Genomic DNA, 20,136 nt, shown 5'->3' on the forward strand with positions numbered 1-20,136 from the left:
ACTGCAGGCTACTGATACCCCAAAATATTATTATTGTTGTTGTGATTGTTATCGTTATTAGTGTCAGTTGAATTTCCCCAAGAGGATCAATAAAGTGCTATCTTATCTTATCTTATCTTATCTTATCTTATCTTATCTTATCTTATCTTATCTTATCTTATCTTATCTTATCTCATCTCATCTCATCTCATCTCATCTCATCTCATCTCAGGTGTGTGTTGGTGCAGTTGGTCCTCCAGCCTGCAGGGGGAGACATCCTGACCCAAAACCTCACCGACCAGAGCTGAAGCAGAAATCCTGCGCATGCGCATTAGTTGTAAACAAAGCAGCATGGCAGCATGAAGGCTGACAGATTTCAAAGACGAGTGTTCATGTTTGAAATATAGATTATCTTGTAGCAACGTCAGCCGACACTCTGACTGATCAATGCTGATCGATAATTTCAGGTTTCACAGAAGAATGTTGGAATCATGACGCAAAAACAAAGCGACGCTGTGAAGAAAATCCTGACTGAGTTTTCTCTGGAGGCGCATGGTGAGAAAATACTGTTACTGCTGGTATTACTACAAGTATTACTGCAATTTATACTACTACTGCTACTACTACTATTACTACTACTACTGCTACTGTTACTACTACGACTAATACAATTGCTGGTATTACTACAATTTATACTACTACTGCTATTACTACTGCTACTGCTACTATTACTACTGCTACTACTGCTAGTATTACTACAATTTATACTACTATTACTACTACTACTACTGCTACTAATACTAATACTTTAGCTCCTACTACTACAGCTACTTCTTCCTCTGCTGTCGTCATGGAAACAGCTGCAGTGTGACGGTGTTTGTTTTCTCTTCAGATCTCTACCTGAACCAATCAGTTCCCTACCTGGAGGAGCCTCCCGCCCCTCTGGACTTTTACCGCGACTGGATTGGTCCAAACAAGCCCTGCATCATCCGCAACGCCATCAGCCATTGGCCGGCCCTGAACAGATGGACGCCGTCGTACCTCAGGTCAGGAGGTTCAACATCAGGTTCCCGTCCGGTTCGGCGGCAGAACCCGGTCTGACTGTCCCGTCTCCTCCCTGCAGAGAGACGGTGGGGTCAAAGGTCATCAGCGTGGCGGTGACCCCTAACGGCTACGCGGACGCCGTCAGCGGGGACCGGTTCGTGATGCCGGAGGAGCGTCACATGACCTTTTCCTCCCTGCTGGACGTGATGGAGGGGAAGGTATTAGGGCTGCAACTAACGACTATTTTCATTGTCGATTAATCTGTGGATTATTTTCTCGATTAATCGATTAGTTGTTTGGTCTATAAAATGTCAGAAAATGGTGAAAAATGTGGATCAGTGTTTCCCAAAGCCCAAGATGACGTCCTCAAATGTCTTGTTTTGTCCACAACCCAAAGATATTCAGTTTACTGTCATAGAGGAGGAAAGAAACCAGAAAATATTCACATTTAAGAAGCTGGGATCAGAGAATTTTGACTTACTTTTCTTAAAAAATTACTCAATTAATTTAATATTAATTTATTACGATTAATTTAATAGTTGACAACTAATCGATTAATCGATTAATCATTGCAACTCTAGAAGGTATGATGTCATACTGTATGATGTCACACAGAGACAAAGAGGTGTGACCAAGTCCGCTTCGCTCGAGTCCCAAGTCTAAATGTAGATTTCCAAGTCAAGTCCACGTCAAGGATTCTCTCTGGTTGAGTGCTGGTTCTCCTGGTTCTCCTGGTTCTCCTGGTGTGTGTGTGTGTGTGTGTGTGTGTGTGTGTGTGTGTGTGTGTGTGTGTGTGTGTGTGTGTGTGTTGCAGGTGGAGAAGAGCGGTGTGTTCTACGTTCAGAAGCAGTGTTCCAACCTGCTGGAGGAGCTGCCGGCTCTGACCTCTGACCTGGAGCCGCACGTCTCCTGGATGAGCGCCGCGCTGGGTGGGTGCGGGCGCACGCTGATGATGTCATCATCAACACAGCTGTTAGAAAAGCTGACGTGAAGTTTCAGTTTCTTCGTGCGTTTTTGTAAATTAATTTGTGATGTGCATGGAAACATTGACACTCACATCATTATCCTCTGTTCACCACTCTCTCCCTTAATATTAATAATCAATAATCAGGTTTCTATAATTTTTCTTACTGCATGTTAATATTTTTTTATATTCTCTCATGTCTTCTGTTCATTTCTTTGTCCTGCTGTTGTTTTTCACCTCCTGCATCATAACCTGTAACTCAGGTGTTTTCTTGTGTTGTTGTGATGATCAGCTGTGTCATGATCAATATCCCAGATGTTCTGATTCATATTCCAGATGTTTCTCTGCTGTCTCATTTTGCTGCAGCGACCGAACGATCAATAAAGTTTCATCTCATTTGAATCTCGTTTCCCTGCAGGAAAGCTTCCGGACGCTGTGAACTTCTGGCTGGGCGAGGAGAGCGCCGTCACCTCCAGTAAGACTCTTTACATCTGACTCCAGACCAGACCAGACCAGATCAGACCAGACCAGACCAGATCAGATCAGACCAGATCAGATCAGATCAGATCAGATCAGATCAGGTCAGATCAGACCAGATCAGACCAGACCAGACCAGACCAGATCAGATCAGATCAGATCAGACCAGACCAGACCAGGTCAGACCAGATCAAACCAGTTCAGACCAGACCAGACCAGATCAGATCAGATCAGATCAGATCAGACCAGACCAGACCAGATCAGATCAGATCAGATCAGACCAGGTCAGACCAGGTCAGACCAGACCAGACCAGACCAGGTCAGACCAGATCAAACCAGGTCAGACCAGATCAGATCAGACCAGATCAGACTAGACCAGACCAGACCAGATCAGGTCAGACCAGATCAAACCAGGTCAGACCAGACCAGACCAGATCAGATCAGACCAGACCAGATCAGACCAGACCAGACCAGATCAGACCAGATCAGACCAGATCCACACTGTTCTCTGCTCTGTGCAGGAGAAACTTCATCCTCCTTCACTATGGATCGGTCTCTGTTAGTTAGTTACTCACAGTGTAATGTTGACTCTGTGCCACTAGGGGGCAGCACTGACAGTGAATGGGGACTCAGTGGTAAAGCAACACAGTTAAAGTTATCATAGGTAACATAACAGTCTCCACACGCTACACACTGAGACATCAGACTGGGTTGATGTGTTGAAGTGAGAGTCAAACCTCTAACCACAAGACACTGTAGTTATTGTCCAGTTGTTGGACTGTTGTTCTGTTATTGCATCATCACTGCACTACCACTGTGCCTCAGTGTTCACTACTTATATCATATTACCACTTACCTACTGTGCAATACCATATATCACTTATCATTTAGCATTTATATTATTCATAACACTCACGCTCCTGGTGTTGTATGTTATATTGTATATTGTATTATAAATTGTATTGTAGTGTACATTGTGTAATGTACGGATTGTATTTATTGCGTATTGTAGTTCTTATATTTTGTACTGTATTGAGTAAAAACAGGACAATTACAGTTACTGCATTTCAAGATATAACTTGTAAGCCTAATTCTGAGGAGAGTAGGCAACAGAAATATATGGTCAGTCTGTCCTTTCATTGTCCCATACCAAAATGCTTATACAATTTCACTCATATTTCAAGTTCACTCAGCAATCACTGACTGACCCAAGAACTACATCACTGGTGGACAACATGTTTACTATCTGCTTGTATGTTTCATTCAGGAAAATAAAACATCCTGAACGTCCTCAGTCAGTGTTTCAGAGCCTCAGAGGATTCAGTGGTAGAAGCAGAAGTCTGTCAGAGTTCAGGCTCCTGAGCTTCAGTCGGTCAGACTCTGCTTTAGGTTCAGGTCAGCTGGCAGATTGGAGGTCAGTTTGTCAGCTGAGATTTCATTTTGAAACAAAACTCTTCAGTTATAGCAGTGAAATAAAATATTTTCCAGTGCTGACACTGCATGTTCACTACATGTTCACTGTGTGTTTACTGTGTATTTACTGTGTATTTACTGTGTGTTTACTGTGTATTTACTGTATATTTACTGTATATTTACTGTATATTTACTGTATATTTACTGTGTATTTACTGTGTATTTACTGTGTATTTACTGTGTATTTACTGTGTTTCAGTGCATAAGGATCACTATGAGAATCTTTACTGTGTGATTTCTGGAGAGAAACATTTCATCCTGCTGCCGCCGACAGACCGCCCCTTCATCCCCTACGGTAACCATAGCAACCACCCTCCATCCACTGCGGAAACCATAGCAACCACCCTTCATCCACTGCGGTAGCCATAGCAACCACCCTCCATCCACTACGGTAACCATAGCAACCACCCTCTGTCCCCTACGGTAACCATAGCAACCACCCTTCATCCACTACGGTAACCATAGCAACCACCCTCCATCCACTACGGTAACCATAGCAACCACCCTCTGTCCCCTACGGTAACCATAGCAACCACCCTTCATCCACTACGGTAACCATAGCAACCACCCTTCATCCACTACGGTAACCATAGCAACCACCCTCTGTCCCCTACGGTAACCATAGTAAGGAGGCTGAGTCCCTGCTGAAGACTGGTGATCTGTCTGACTGTCTGTCTCTCTGTCTCTCTCTCTACCTGTCTCTCTCTCTACCTGTCTCTCTCTCTACCTGTCTCTCTCTCTACCTGTCTCTCTCTCTCAGGTCTTTACCAGCCGGCTGTTTACAGACAGAAGGAAGACGGAGACTTTGAGGTTGTCGATCAGATCGGCTCTGACAAGGTGAGTTCAGGTTCCAGCTGATCTGCTGTAGCTCCGCCTCCGGCTCAGACAGGCGGGGCTGTGGGCGGGGCTGGGGGGCGGGGCTGTGGGCGGAGCCTAGCACTGCTGTTCACTTGTTTCCTGTTGCAGGAACAGAGAAGCAGTTGAGTTCAGTCAGGCAGCAACAAGAAGCTTTTCAGCTGGACGGCTCGACTCGGCTGCTGTCTTCAGACTCTGCTGGGAAACAGAATTAAGTCTTGATTGAAAATGTTCTTCTATTTTCACACGTTTCATCTACCAAAGAGTTTGTATATTAAGCTGAATTTACTCTGTGAAGTAGCTAGCGTTGTAGCTAACGATGGAAAGATGTTGTAGCCGGCAGAAAAACAAATAAACCATAAGTGTCGTTTCCCCCCCCCCCCAGGTGCCCTGGATCCCTCTGGACCCTCTGGATCCGGACCTGGACCGGTTCCCGGCCTACAGCCTCGCCCGGCCGCTCCGCTGCACTGTGAAGGCCGGAGAGTCGCTCTACCTGCCGTCCCTCTGGTTTCACCACGTCCAGCAGAGCCACGGCTGCATCGCAGGTAAAACAAGTCAGTCTCAAGTCCTGAGGCACAAGTCTCAAGTCAAGTCTCAAGTCTAAATGTAGAACAGCAAGTCAAGTCAGAACAAATCAAGAGTCCAGTATCAATTAAATATCTTAAAGAAAACTAAATATCTAGGACTTTTCAATGCAATATGGTTTTAATAGGATAAAAACTTGGTAAGAGCATCGTGAGTTTGATTTCTATAATCAGTTTCAACTTCAATAAATTCAATCATTCCATACAAATTCAGAAAACAGAATTTAAATTCAGTCGTCTGCTGGAACAAATCTCATCACTTTCAATCAAAGTCATTTACACAAACACAAGATCTCAAGTCAAGACTTTAGAAACCTTTTCAAGTCATCAGAGTACAAGTCACCAGAACCCAAGTCAAGTCCAGTCTCAAGTCTTCTCTCAAACTGCATCTTGTTGTCTGCTGTGTTTCTGCTGCAGTGAACTTCTGGTACGACATGGAGTTCGACATCAAGTACAACTACTTCCAGATGCTGGAGGCCCTGTCCGGGGTCAGCGGGTCACGATGACATCACAGGAAGTGACATCACAGGACGCCTACATCTTAGTTCTGCGTCGAGTCAGGAGAAAAATAAAGCCGATATCCTCTGATAGAAGGAAACCAGGAAACATTTTGCTGTGATGTTTATCTGTCAGCATCAGAATGCATTAATATGATAAATCATAATTCATCACGTTCCAAGCAGCCGCCTGCAGGTAAATGTATTTCTTTGTCAGGAAAGCAGCCATCAGTCTGACTGTGTTAAGCATCCATCCAGCCTTGTTTTTGTTTTGCTCTATTTTATTAGTAAATTTTCTGGTTATCATATTTATTGAACTTGCAATTCAGCTTTTTGCCACCATGTGTGTGTGAGCTGACCTCGACCTTCTGCTGTAAACTACAATAAACCATCACACACTTCAGTCTGCAGACAAAAATAATTATTGATTATCATAATGATCATTTTACCAGATTATAACTCAGTTGCCACCGTGCGACAGAATAATGAGAGAAATGATGTTGATCTTAACCATAGCAACCACCCTTCATCCCCCTACTGTAACCATAGCAACCACCCTTCATCCCCCTACTGTAACCATAGCAACCACCCTTCATCCCCCTACTGTAAGGATCCAGGAGCCAAAAGACAAAAACAACATTTCACCTCCGGGGCTCCGTAGAATACAGAGTAAGATGAATAAAAAACGAATAAAACAAGTTTAAGACCGCAGGGCAGGTGAAAGCAGCAGCGTGCACGTGACAGTGCACGTGACAGCGCACGTGACAGCGCACGTGACGGAGGCCCTGCAGCAGCGGGCTTTGTGCTGCGCTGGGCGTGTGCCACAGATTAGCGTGTTAGCGTGTTAGCTATGATCGGTATGCAGAGGGAAACAGAGAGGAGGAAAACATCAAAGTGTTTGAAGTTTGTAGTTCAGTGAAAAAACTGAAGCAGCAGCAAGTTTCACCATCAACTAAAACTAAAACTAAGAGGAAAACGAAACAACTGAACTGAAACAAAAATATAAATGAGACTGAAAAAAACTAAAGTTGAACTAAATCTCTCTCTCTCTACCTGTAAAACTAAAATACATTGAAAATATACATGAAATGTTTTTAGTTTTTTTTTTTTTTTCATGTATATACCTCAGTAAACCTTTAAAAAGTAGCAGCCTGACCAGAAATATTACAACTGAAACTAAATAAAAACTACAACTAAACATTTATATAAAAAAAACTCAACCTACCTAAACTACCGAACCCAAACTGAAGACTAACTAAAACTAAACTGAAATGGAAATAAAATTTAAAAAAAAACTATATAAAATTAAACTTATGAAAAACCTTAATAACAGAAACAAACATTTTCTATAAGAACTGAACCAGAGAAATGATTCATCTGCTGACTGTTTCTCCTGCTGCTTTACCAAGATTAGTGTGTGTGTGTGTGTGTGTGAGGGTGTGTGTGACTGAGTGTGTGTGTGTGTGTGAGGGTGTGTGTGACTGAGTGTGTGTGTGTGTGACTGAGTGTGTGTGTGTGTGTGTGTGTGTGTGAGGGTGTGTGTGACTGAGTGTGTGTGTGTGTGTGTGTAAGCAGCAGTTGCACTAAGCCTCCTGGGCAGCGACAGGTTTGGAGGTTTTCAGGATGAAGGCTGCTGTAGCTCTGCTGCTGCTGTTCTTCTCTCCGTCTCGAACCGTCGGTCAGGGAGAGCCGGACGCCGCCGCCGCCCTGCCGGACGGCACCGGGGCGGGGGGGGGCGGGGGGGCGGGGGGGGCCGTCCCGCCCGGAGAGCCGCCGCCGCTCCCTGCCCTCTGGGACGAGCTGAGGGGGCTGAAGGAGCTGGTTCTCATCCTGAGAACCACAGAGGTGGAACAGAGGCTGAGGGTGAGGAACCTGGAGAGCCGGCTGACGGACCAGGAGGAGCAGAGAGAGAACATCCAGAACCTGGAGAACAGACTGAAGAACCAGGAGGAGCAGAGAGGGAACATCCAGAACCTGGAGAACAGACTGAAGAACCAGGAGGAGGAGAACCAAGAGCAGAGAGAGAACATCCAGAACCTGGAGAACAGACTGAAGAACCAGGAGGAACAGAGAGAGAACATCCAGGACCTGGAGAACAGACTGAAGAACCAGGAGGAGGAGAACCAAGAGCAGAGAGAGAACATCCAGAACCTGGAGAACAGACTGAAGAACCAAGAGGAACAGAGAGAGAACATCCAGAACCTGGAGAACAGACTGAAGAACCAGGAGGAGCAGAGAGGGAACATCCAGAACCTGGAGAACAGACTGAAGAACCAGGAGGAGGAGATCCAGCAGCAGAGAGAAGATCTGGACTCGAACATGAGGAACAGCAGGAAGCAGCTGGAGGAGCAGAACTCAGGTAGATGAATCACTTTAACTCTTAAAAACAGCTGTTGATACACACTGAACAAAAATATAAACGCAACAGTTTTGTTTTTGCTCCCATTTTTCATGAGTTGAAATAAAAGATCTAAGACTTTTTCTATGCACACAAAAGGCTTATTTCTCTCAAATTTTTGTTCACAAATTTGTTTAAATCCGTGTTAGTGAGCACTTCTCCTTTGCCAAGATAATCCATCCACCTGACAGGTGTGGCATATCAAGATGCTGATTAAACAGCATGATTATAGCACAGGTGAGCCTTGGGCTGCTCACAGTAAAAGGCCACTCTAACATGTGCAGTTTTATCTTGAAAAAAGACATTTATTAGGCTCTGGACTATGGATCTCACATGACTAGGGCTACAGATTTGCATTTTTTGAAAACCAGTCAGTATCTGGTGTGACCGCCATTTGTCTCATGCAGTGCGACACATCTCCTTCACATAGAGTTGATCAGGTTTTGATTGTGGTCTGTGGAGTGTTGGTCCACTCCTCTTCAGTGGCTGTGTGAAGCTGCTGGATATCAGCAGGAAGTGGAACAGGCTGTCGTACAGCCGATCCAGAGCGTCCCAAACAGGCTCAGTGTGACATGTCTGGTGAGTATGAGGCCATGAAGAACTGGGATGTTTTCAGCTTCCAGGAATTGTGTACGGATCCTTGCAACATGGAGCCGAGCATCATCATGCTGCAACATGAGCTCTGGACGTTCCTGCAGTCAAAACTTGTGACATCTGTGCATTGTGTTTGTGATAAAACTGCACATGTTAGAGTGGCTTTTTACTGTGAGCAGCCCAAGGCTCAGCTGTGCAGTAATCAGCTGTTTAATCAGCATCTTGATATGCCACACCTGTCAGGTGGATGGATTATCTTGGCAAAGGAGAAGTGCTCACTAACACGGATTTAAACAAATTTGTGAACAAAATTTGAGAGAAATAAACCTTTTGTGTGCATAGAAAAAGTCTTAGATCTTTTATTTCAACTCATGAAAAATGGGAGCAAAACCAAAAGTGTTGTGTTTATATTTTGTTCAGTATAAGATGTTCTTCTAATTTCTGTCTCCAGTAGTTAGTTGTGTTTTTCTTCTTGGTGGATAACCGGCCAATCACAGACGAGGTGACGTCACCTCCAGATGTTTCCAGTCTGATATGAGAAAATGTTTCAGGATGTAAAACCTCAGCGGTAAACGTCAGGTTTTGGTGTCAGTCCCTCAGGATCAAAGAGCGAGGGCTTCTTTCTAGAGCCGCCATTTTGCACCGAGAGACGTTCAACAATCATACAGGGAGAGATCCATCAGAGAAGAGGAGAGAGACCAGTTTCTCCACCACAGGAGCAGGAGAGAGACCAGCATGCACTGCAGGAGCAGGAGAGAGACCAGAATGCACTGCAGGAGCAGGAGAGAGACCAGACGACTTGGAGGGAATCTCAGACTCGTCTTGGTCTCAGACTTTATTGGATGTTGACTCGACTTTTTCCCTCCTAGCTAAAACTTATAAAAATTGGTTATTGTTTTGTTTATGTTCTCCGCTGAACTACAAACAATTTAAAAGATTTCTCAAACTTCTCTGCAGCGATCAGCTGGATGTTGAAGCTCCTGCAGATCGATCAGCATCTGAACATGCAGAGTGTTTACTGTCTGTTTTGGTCTTGGATCAGACTCGGTCTGCTCTGGTCTCTGCCTTGACTCTATTTGGACCCGGGCTGGACTGAACTGAACTGAACTGAACTGAACTGAACTGAAATGAAATGAAATGAAATGAAATGGACTGGACAGGACTGGACTGAAATGGACTGGACTAGACCGGACCGAACCGAACCGAAATGAAATGGACCAGACTGGACCGGACTGGACCGGACCGGACCGGACCGGACTCGACCCTGTCTTGTTCAGCTCTGATCTTTCCGTCTCTCATGTTTCAGCTCTGGAGGTCAGACTGAGCAGCAGCGACAGCAGAGTGGAAGAACTGCAGAAGAAGAACGCAGGTGATTCAGACTGAGGAGCAGGAAGCGGTCAGGTTCTCACTGTTTCTGTCAGAACATGTTAGGAACACGGGAGAACATGCAGAACATGCAGAACATGCAGAACATGCAGAACATGCAGAACATGCAGAACTGTCTCCGTGTTCCGTGTGCAGATCTGCATGTTCTGCGTGTTCTCCTGGTTTCCTCCATCAGTCAGCTGATTGGAGACTTTAAAATGTCCATAGGTGTGAATGGGCGTGTCTGTTTATCTGACTGGAGACCTGCCCTCCACCTGGTGCATGCTGGGAGCTCCCAGCATGCACCAGGTGGACAGGTTCAAAATGAGGGCGGGATCGGGGGTTGAGCGGACCGTGGATCCATCAGTGTGGATCCAGAAGTCCTGACCGGGTCGGGTTTGGGGTTTTGGGACCGAAGATGATGGTTTCAGATTTGTCCCCGGTCGCCATGGTAACCCTGCGGCTCTGCCCGCAGCTCTGGCGGCCGAGCTTCCCTTCCTGGAGACGAGGCTGAGAGCGAGCGAGAACACCGTGGAGCAGCTGAGGAGGAAGAACGCAGGTGAGACCGCCATCATGCTGCCTTCAGGTGACATGGGAAATGCAAGCGTCCTACGAGAAAATACTGGCTCAGCTTTCAGACAGTAAATACTACAGAAGACACTCGCTGCCCAGACGAAGCGGTCTGACTGGCGTTCCCTCTGGTTTCAGTTCTGGCAGCCAGGATCTGCGGCAGTGAGACTCTGCTGGAGGAGCTGAGGAGGCAGATCTCAGGTCAGATTCTGTTTCTCCTGTTGGGTTTTACCTGTTTCATTATCAGCTTCACAGCACTTTGAGACTAATGGCAAAATAAAGAAAATCTGCCATTTCTGGATCCAAACAGCAGACAGTAGAATGAGTGGACACAGTGAAGTGAAGCAGTCATGTATAAAGACACTCTGGTTAAGAGCAGCAGCTAAATGTCAAAGTGGAAAATGTAAATGCGAGCAAATATTTGCATAAATAGCATTACCAATTAGCAGTTACCAAAATATTGTTAATGTGGAGTGTTGAAAGTGAACTTGCTTTAATCTTTTCTCTCCAGTGTTTCCCTCCAACAGCTCCTCTCAGACTGAGCTGAAGGCTGAAGGTGACTGAACTGAACACACACACACACACACACACACACACACACACACACACACTGACAGCAGGTTTATTTAGTTCTCAGAAGACACACTGCGGGCTGAACTGTTGTTGGTGCCGAGTTTCACGTTTCAAGTTTCATTCATAAAGCTCTTTAAAGGAGTAGTTCACACAAAAATGAAAATCCTGTCATCATCTCCTCTCCCTCAGGCCAAATGAAACTCAGGTGAAGTTTGTTAGTCCATATAACACACAGGGAGGCTGCAGCACAGCTTGGTAGCAGCCTTCTCCAAAACAACTGAAGTCAATGGGGACCTGTTCTTTAGAGCTCCAAAACAAAAACAGCCAATCACACTGTGAATAGAAAGACCTATACACCATTATTTGTTGCAAATCAATCAGCTGTAGTTCAGATTTGCACTAAATGATGGTGTAAATATACTGTAGGTCTTTGTGGAACTCTGAAGAACTGCAGCCAGTTGCAGCAGCTGAAGTTCAGTTCAAACGTAGGCTAGTTTGAACGTAAAGTCTCACTAAGTCCGAGTTTACGCATTACTAAAATTTTAACGGTTGCACCAACTGAAATAGTTCCAACGTAGACTTAAGTTACAACTTAAAACTACACCTACCTCCTACTGGGTGTAAAGTCCTCCGTAAAATAACAGTTGGCACGGTGCATCAATTTGACAGACAGGTTTAACTTGCTGGAGGAGCAGGAGGGACAGATCCAGGGCGGTTTATGTCGGCAACGCGTCCTCCGTGATGGATCACATCATTTTGAACAGTATGATGATTTTGATTTATACTTGTGCTTTGTTTTCCCCGAGCAGAGATACGCTCACAGCACCGGAGCCTAAATTAGGCTTCATGTTATAGGCTTCCCCGGTGGAGCGTTCAGACTTGGGTGTTAGCCAGTATTATAGAGTATTATAGACACTTGGGGTGATTATTTGTATTCATCTATGCAGAATACGTACTTTATACAGCGATTTCATAAAGTTTCCACGTGTCTGTCATGCATATTTCAATAATCCGAACATTTCAGTCTCCCAGATGATGTAACAAGCTACATTCCCGATGTGAATATTGATCCACTTCACTTGCTAAGGAGAGATGCTCCAGACATTCAGAGCGACAACACTGCGGGGGACAGGAGGAACCACTGACTTATATCTTGGACATGAGTTTAGATCACTGAACTGACGAATAACAAGTCTACAGCTTTCTTTAGCCATCAATAATGGTTACTGAGGGGGAAATGCCTAACTTTTGCTCCGTTGAAAATAACGGTTAAACCGCTTGATGTCACTTGTTGTCTAATGTTATATTAATTCTAGCCTAGTTGTAGGCTGCTATCTAGGCTAGACTGGTACAGGAGGCAAACTAACATGAATCCTTACAGCCTACTTTATACTCGATAACGTACCTATTTGTTGACATTTGTAGAGGTTTGCAAATTTCCAAGGTTTCTAATCTTTTTCTGTTGCTATCGCGTAGCCATGGTTAGATGATAGTCGTTGATTTTAGCTCTAGGTGCGGCCCAAGGAGGTTCTATATTAAAAGGTTCTATATTAACGGGTTCTGAACTGAACTATTCCTTTAAAAAACAAAACAAGTTTGTACCAAAATGCTTTTGTCATGTTGTGACACATCGGTGTCTCTGATGTTGATCCGCTGATGTTGAGATGGAAAAGGCCAAGATGCTCTCCTAATGACTCCCACCACTGAATTACCATTCTGCATTAAATATATATGGTTTATATCAGTATATACACTCACCAGCCACTTTATTAGGTATACATCTCCATATAACTTAATAACTTTATTTATGTCACACTTTTCAAAACAAAGTTACAAAGTGCTTTCCATAAAATAAAATAAAAGATAAGAAGAGTAACAGTTACAATAAAACCCGACAAAGGGAAAACAAAGCAACAAAATAAAAGAGGCAATAAAATGAAACAATAAAACAATAAAACCATAAAACAAAGAGAAAACACAGGTAAAAGGGGTGCGGATAAAAGAATAAATCAATAAAACTATAAGAAAGCCTTTGTATAAAAGTGAGTCTCGGATCTGGATTCATTAAGCTGGAGGAAGTTCTGTGACATCCAGCATTTAATTTCTGCAAAACAGGAAATCATATGAGTTAAACTGACTGATTCACCAGGTTTAAATGGGACATATAACTGGGTATCATCTGCATAACCGTGCATTTGGGTCTCCCTGAATTTTACATTAAATTAGAAAGTAAGGTGTCAAACATTAAGGGGTGTTTAAGGAGGTCATTAATAAATCCGTTAATTAATTTTAAGGGGATTTTACATGAATGAAGGTGTGAATTAATGTAAATTAATGAAAATGTAAGGTTACTTGAAAGGATTACTGGTTCGTAGAGAGGGGAAACAATGCGACTTAAGTTCTTCTAAATGTACAATTCATCCAGGAAAGTGGAACATTGCTGTCTACTACAATGTCAGAAAGTCTCTTCAGTCACGCATCAAAACACTAAACCTGTTCACCAAGTCTGCTGCTTTATATACTGAGTTGCAGCCTGATTGGCTGTTTGGAGGAGCAGCATGTGTACCTAAAAAAGTGGCCGGTGTGTGTAATATGAGTCTCTAACGGTGTGAGTGTCAGGAGGAGGACAGGAGCTTCAGGCACCAACATGAAGAGAGGATGAAGTCTGGAGTGAGCTGAACCTCCACCTGACAGGGATCTAACCAGACTCTAAACTGAGCTGATAGTGTTTTTGTTGCACTTGTGACTTGTCGGTTGCTGCCATTAATTCATATCCAGTATTTTTCTTTTTCACTGATGCTGCCGATCAAATCTCTTTTCTGTGTTTTAATGAAACGGTTTCAGAGCTGAAGGAGCTGAGCAGCCGACTGAACAGCAGCGAGATCCAGACTGACGACCTGAGGAGGAACCTGACAGGTCAGAAACACCGAGTCTGAAACCTGACAGGTCAGAAACACCGAGTCTGAAACCTGACAGGTCAGAAACACCGAGTCTGAAACCTGACAGGTCAGAAACACCGAGTCTGAAACATGACAGGTCAGAAACACCAAGTCTGGATTTAACAGTGTAGTCGGTAGAGCAGTCACATGACTTGGACTCGAGTCACATGACTTGGACTCGAGTCCCAATTTTAATAGCTTGAGACTTGACTTGATGCAAGAAGAGAAGACCTGAGGCTTGACTTGACTTGTACTTTGATGACTTGAAAAGGTTTCTAAAGTCTTGACTTGAGATCTTGTGTTTGTGTAAATGACTTAGATTGAAAGTGATGAGATTTGTTCCAGCAGACGACTGAATTTAAATTCTGTTTTCTGAATTTGTATGGAATGATTGAATTTATTGAAGTTGAAACTGATTATAGAAATCAAACTCATGATGCTCTTACCAAGTTTTTATCCTATTAAAACCATATTGCATTGAAAAGTCCTAGATATTTTGATTTGTTCTGACTTGACTTGCTGTTCTACATTTAGACTTGAGACTTGACATTAATGACATGGACTTGCTTGGTAATCTACATTTAGACTTGGGACTTGATTTGAGTTGACTTCGTCACGCCTCTGGTTTTCACATGTGAAATAAATATGTTTATATATATAACAGCAGCTGAAAACGTGAAAACAATGTTCACATGTGGGAAAAACTCACATCGTAAGTAAAAACTGCCAGAATATAATGCAAAAAACAAAAAAAAGTTCACATATGTCAGTTTGACCAGAATAACCTGCAGACTCTTTTTTATCTTCCTGTGACTCAGCTTTGGGCCCCGAGCCAGCAGCTGGGAAACACTGAGAGCAAACTGTAAAACTGAGTCTGTTGTGTGATGAGTGAGTTTTCACATTTTGATATTTTCAGAGCAAACCGGCCGGCTGTCTGCTTTAGAGAGCCGACTGCAGCAGCTGAGGACACAAGACACAGGTGAGAAACCCTCTGCTGTAAAATAACTGGATTTCTGTCACAGTTCCACTAAACTCATGTGACTGAACACTTTACTGTCCGCTGTGTTTCCACTGAGGAACAGAACAGACAGTGAAGTGTTTCCATCCCTAATAATCTCTGATAAGAAGGAATCAGCATCTTTCTCCTCTCTCATCCCTCCTCCTCGCTCCTGGTTTGTCGTTTTTCTTACGTCGATTTATTTTAATTTAAACTTTTTATCAATCATCAGCTTTTCATTTCAGCTCAGTCAGCTGATCTTTCAGCTGTGGGAGTCAGACTGAGAGTCGGTGAGAAGAGACTGGAGGAGCTGGAGACGCAGAACACAGGTTCATCTGTTCTCTAATAATAATAATAATAATAATAATGATAATAATAATACAATTGATTTAAGTTCAAAAATCACAAAAATCAAGTTCAAAAATTCAAAAACTGCATTAAAACTGCAAAAAGAAATCAAAATGAAATGGAAAGGGCAGCAACACACTCTGCTGAGGGGGAAAAGTATTAAGACAGGACTCTAAATCTGATGTGAGTCTCCATGGCAACAGGAATAATGTTTTAATGAGAAGGGAGACAGACTGAACTTGTTGTTTGGGCTGAAAAGATCTGATGAAACTTGAAGGGAAACTGGGAAGATGAGAAAAGCAGAATATGAATCAGAAGAGAGCAAATTAAACAAAACAACTGATGATTCCAAAAGTGGAACGTATTTAGTAGAAATGTATGAGAGGTAAGTATGAAAAAATGAAGTATGAGAGTTAAAGTTAATAAAGTTAAAGTCAAGTCAAAATCATGTAGTAATTGGTTTAAAGGCCCATATCATGTAAAGCAGGATTCTACATGACACCACACACACAGCTGTGAATGGACCTCAAGACACAAAATAAAACTCAGTGGAGAGTATGGGACCTTTTTATCATAAAGTTCTTCACAGAACAAAAAGCAGTAAATACAGAACAAACAACACAGATGTCTGCCTGTGGGGAACCTCTGCTGTAAATAAGATTTAAAACGTGTTGCATGTGTTCAGTCCAGCAGAACAGAACAGACTTCATTTGATCCCTGAAATGTCCTCGATTTCTCCATTACATAAACACTGACTCATGGAAACACTAGAAATTAAGGGATTTTTCATGTCTTTTGTGCAGGTTTACAGGTTATTAATGAGTTATTAATGGAAAGTTCCTGTCTCCCTGAATTTTACATTAAATTAAGGAGTCACATTAACTACGGAGTCAATCATTAAGGGGAGTTTAAGGACGTTTTAATAACTCCCTTAACTCATTTTAAAGGGATTTTTTATGAATTATTGGGTGAAATAATGTAAATGTAAATGTTTACTGTAAGGGAGTACTGGTTGGTAGAGAGTTAGTTATAATGTCTAGTGGTGGATTCATTCTGTGTGAACTTCACATTTTAGAATAGATCTTTATTGTCATTATAATCATGTACAATGAAATTTCGCCTGGCTTCTCTCAATGTAGTTAAAAATAATTTTATCAAAGATGTCCAGAGAAAGTGAAGAGTGTAACACGTCTTGATATTTTCAGAGCAAACAGGCCGACTGTCTGCTGTAGAGAACAGACTGACGAGCGGAGAGAGAAGACTGGAGCAGCTGAGGACAGAAAACACAGGTGATCAATACATCATCATGTTAAAACACACCTGGTTCACACGGACCTGAACACATCACTGCTGACATTATCCCAGATGTTCTGACAGCTGTGGAGAGCCGACTGGAGCAGCTGAGGACAGAAAACATCTGTTAGAATAACACCTGCAGTTATGATTTGACATTATTTTACATTTTAGACTTTCAGCTGAAGCTCTTCTCACTGAGGAGAACAGAAGTGAGGCACAGCAGTCACTACATGTAAGATCATGTATCAGCAGCACTTCAGTCACTGTAACTGAGAGGAGATCATGAGTTTTAATGAATTCAGCTTGTATTATGCTGTTGATTCATTCTTTCTCATTACCTATTTTTATCTCTTTCTTAATTTTTAATGTCTTTACCAGACAAATTACTGTTGTCATTTCTGTCTTGCTTTTGCATGAAAAATTTTGCTTTTGCTTGTTATTGTTTTAATCCATTTACTTTATGTAAAGCAGTTTGAGTTCCACTCTATTTATAAATGGTGCTAATAAAGTTCAGATATTATTGTTATTATTATTATCATTACAGCCAAAGCAGCTGAGCTTTCTGCCAGAGTGAGCGCTGCTGAGACAGAGACTGCAGGTGAAAATTTGATTTAAGATTTGTGATTGTTATTATTATTATGTATATGTATGTATATGTATGAATTCCCATGATATTCTTACGGCCTTTGACTCACCAGTCAGTATGTTAACATGTTAAACTGTAAAGCGTGTGGATCTGTACTGTTAATGAGATTTTAGTTAAACCAAAATGAACTACAATTAACAAAATTAACAGATTCTACTTTTCTCATTTCGACAGTATGAATAATAATTACAGGAGACACAGCTCCCAATAATTATACATTTGTTAAAAAAACACTATTTAACATGAACCCTGCCACACTGATTAATAAATAACAAAATAAATAGACAATTTTCAGTTCAGTTGATTTATTTTGATCATGTACCGATAAACGAACAACAAAAAACAAATATACAACACAAATTTGCATGTAAAATGAAATCTACAAGTACATTTATAATAATAATAATGATAATATATGTTTGAAGCAGGTAGAAGTGCGCACACATCAATTCCTTCCCCCTTTTTTTCTGACTTATATAATAAAGCCTAATTGCCATGATAACCTTTTTTTTACTTAGATATTACACCATGCCATAAATATCTAATATGACCAAAAACCAAACAGCGATACGTGTGTGTGTGTGTGTGTGTGTGTGTGTGTGTGTGTGTGTTCACATACATGTTTACATACATAAATACATTTGTACATATTTACAGTCATATATACACAACAACCTGCATGTTACAATGTTTGTATTCTCTTAATTTTCTTTATAAAAAAAGATAAAAGATAAAAGATGGTAGTGACATGAAGCAGAGGTGGGGGACTCGAGTCACATGACTTGACTCGAGTCACATGACTTGAGTCGCAAATTTGAGGACTTGAGACTTGCTTGACTAACATTGATAAAAGACTCAACTTGACTTTGACTTGGTTTTCATGACTTGAGACTTGACTTAGACTTGAGACAGATGACTCGAAAGGACTTGACTTTTTTATTAAATATTTACTTGTAGTTCATTTAGGAGGCTTGTTACTGATTGCCACAAAATGTCAAATATCAGTAAGATTGATAAGATGTAAGCAGGCTGCAACAGTTTCCGTTAATGTTGAAAATAAAACTTTTCATGACCGCTGTCTTTTAACTGATTTAAATGTGGAAACTGGGGCAGATCATCAGAATTTCATATGACTTGACTTGTGACTTGCTTGACCTGAGCAATGACTTGACTTGTGTTGCTTGACTTGTAGCAGGCACTCGACTTTACTTGCTTGATTCTCACCACAGTGACTTGGGACTTGCTTGAGACTTGAAGGTTAAGACTTGGGACTTGCTTGTGACTTGCACGTGTGACTTACTCCCACCTCTGATGGAGACTTTAACTCGTATTTAAAGGCTGACGGAGCGTCAGCAGAGACTGAGACTGTTAACTGTGATTCACTTCAGAATACCTGTTCCTCTCTGATGGACAGGTGTGTGATGTTCTATGTTCTTCATTTTCAACCCTCCAGCTCTGGGAACCAGACTGGGTTCTAGTGAGAACCAGACGGAGGAGCTGAAGAGAGAGAACGCTGGTGAGTTCTGCGACCAGAAAACACACAGAAGACACACAACACACCGGCCTGCATTCACACTGTTTCACACTGTCACCAGTATGGCACTTTACTCTTCTGACTCATCTGCACTGCAGAGCAGATTTCCCATGAAAATCTGAAGCTCTTGACTGACCTCCATGTTGAACTGTTAAAACAACAGCAGTAAAATATCTACTGATATCTGGATGTAGAAGAAGAGATGTGACTCTGTCTCTGTTTCAGTCCAGACTGATGAACTGCTGCAGCTGCAGGTCAGACTGGACTCTGCTGACACACACAGTACAGGTACACACTCTGCATGTGTGTATATGTAATGTACTGTGTGTATGTATGAATACATGTATGAATGTTTTAATTGATGTGTGTATTTTTATGTATGCCTGTGTATTTAAGTCAAGTTCACATCATGAAACAATAAATCAAAACCACACTGATTCACACAGCGGCCATGTTGATCAGTCAGGGCGGGAAACTCAGAGAAACTTTAACAGATTCACTGAAAAGCAGATTAGGACCAGTGGATCTGAAGAATCCAGATGGATATCGGTTCATATTTTAATATATTTGGCTCATTATCTCTAGCTAACAGAGGCTAGCCTAGGTAGCTAGCTAGTGGCTAACTAACTAAGCTAGCTTCCTAACTTCCTAAAGTTCCTGATATTGCTAGTTAACTTAATAACTGTTACATTTATCTGAAGTCCTCTCTTATGTGTTGAAGTAATGTTTGTTTTCTAACAATCTTCTGGGGAGAGTTTCCCTCCCTGAGTTTTCAAAATGGCCTCCGTGTGGAGCGTGTGCAGACAGATTCAGAGCCATGTGGTTTTACTTCCTGTCTCTGTCCAGCTGCTCTGCTCCTGTTTCAGAACAAACCTCCAGACTGTCGGCTCTGGACAGACGGGTGAACGCCAGCGAGAGACTGCTGGACGAGAGAGACAGCACAGGTACCTGTCTGTCTGCCTGTCTGCCTGTCTCTCTGTCTGTCTGCCTGTCTGCCAGACAG

General features: G+C 42.4%; 1 protein-coding gene across 1 annotated transcript; it reads left to right on the forward strand.

The window, feature by feature from the left end:
• The first annotated feature begins 366 nt into the window (after positions 1-366).
• On the forward strand, positions 367-6,262 carry jmjd7 (jumonji domain containing 7). Its single transcript, XM_071545183.1, has 9 exons — positions 367-534; positions 872-1,025; positions 1,103-1,241; positions 1,838-1,952; positions 2,406-2,462; positions 4,137-4,232; positions 4,698-4,774; positions 5,178-5,337; positions 5,794-6,262. The coding sequence occupies exons 1-9, from the start codon at positions 471-473 to the stop codon at positions 5,880-5,882; spliced, it is 951 nt and encodes a 316-aa protein (XP_071401284.1). The 5' UTR covers positions 367-470; the 3' UTR covers positions 5,883-6,262.
• Positions 6,263-20,136: the final 13,874 nt, after the last annotated feature.

The sequence above is a fragment of the Centroberyx affinis genome, unplaced genomic scaffold (genome assembly GCF_046629955.1).
Source record: "Centroberyx affinis isolate AG114_WGS23_722 - 3 ecotype Tasmania unplaced genomic scaffold, CSIRO-AGI_Caff_v1 ptg004791l_1, whole genome shotgun sequence".
In the NCBI taxonomy this organism is placed as follows: Eukaryota; Metazoa; Chordata; class Actinopteri; order Beryciformes; family Berycidae; genus Centroberyx; species Centroberyx affinis.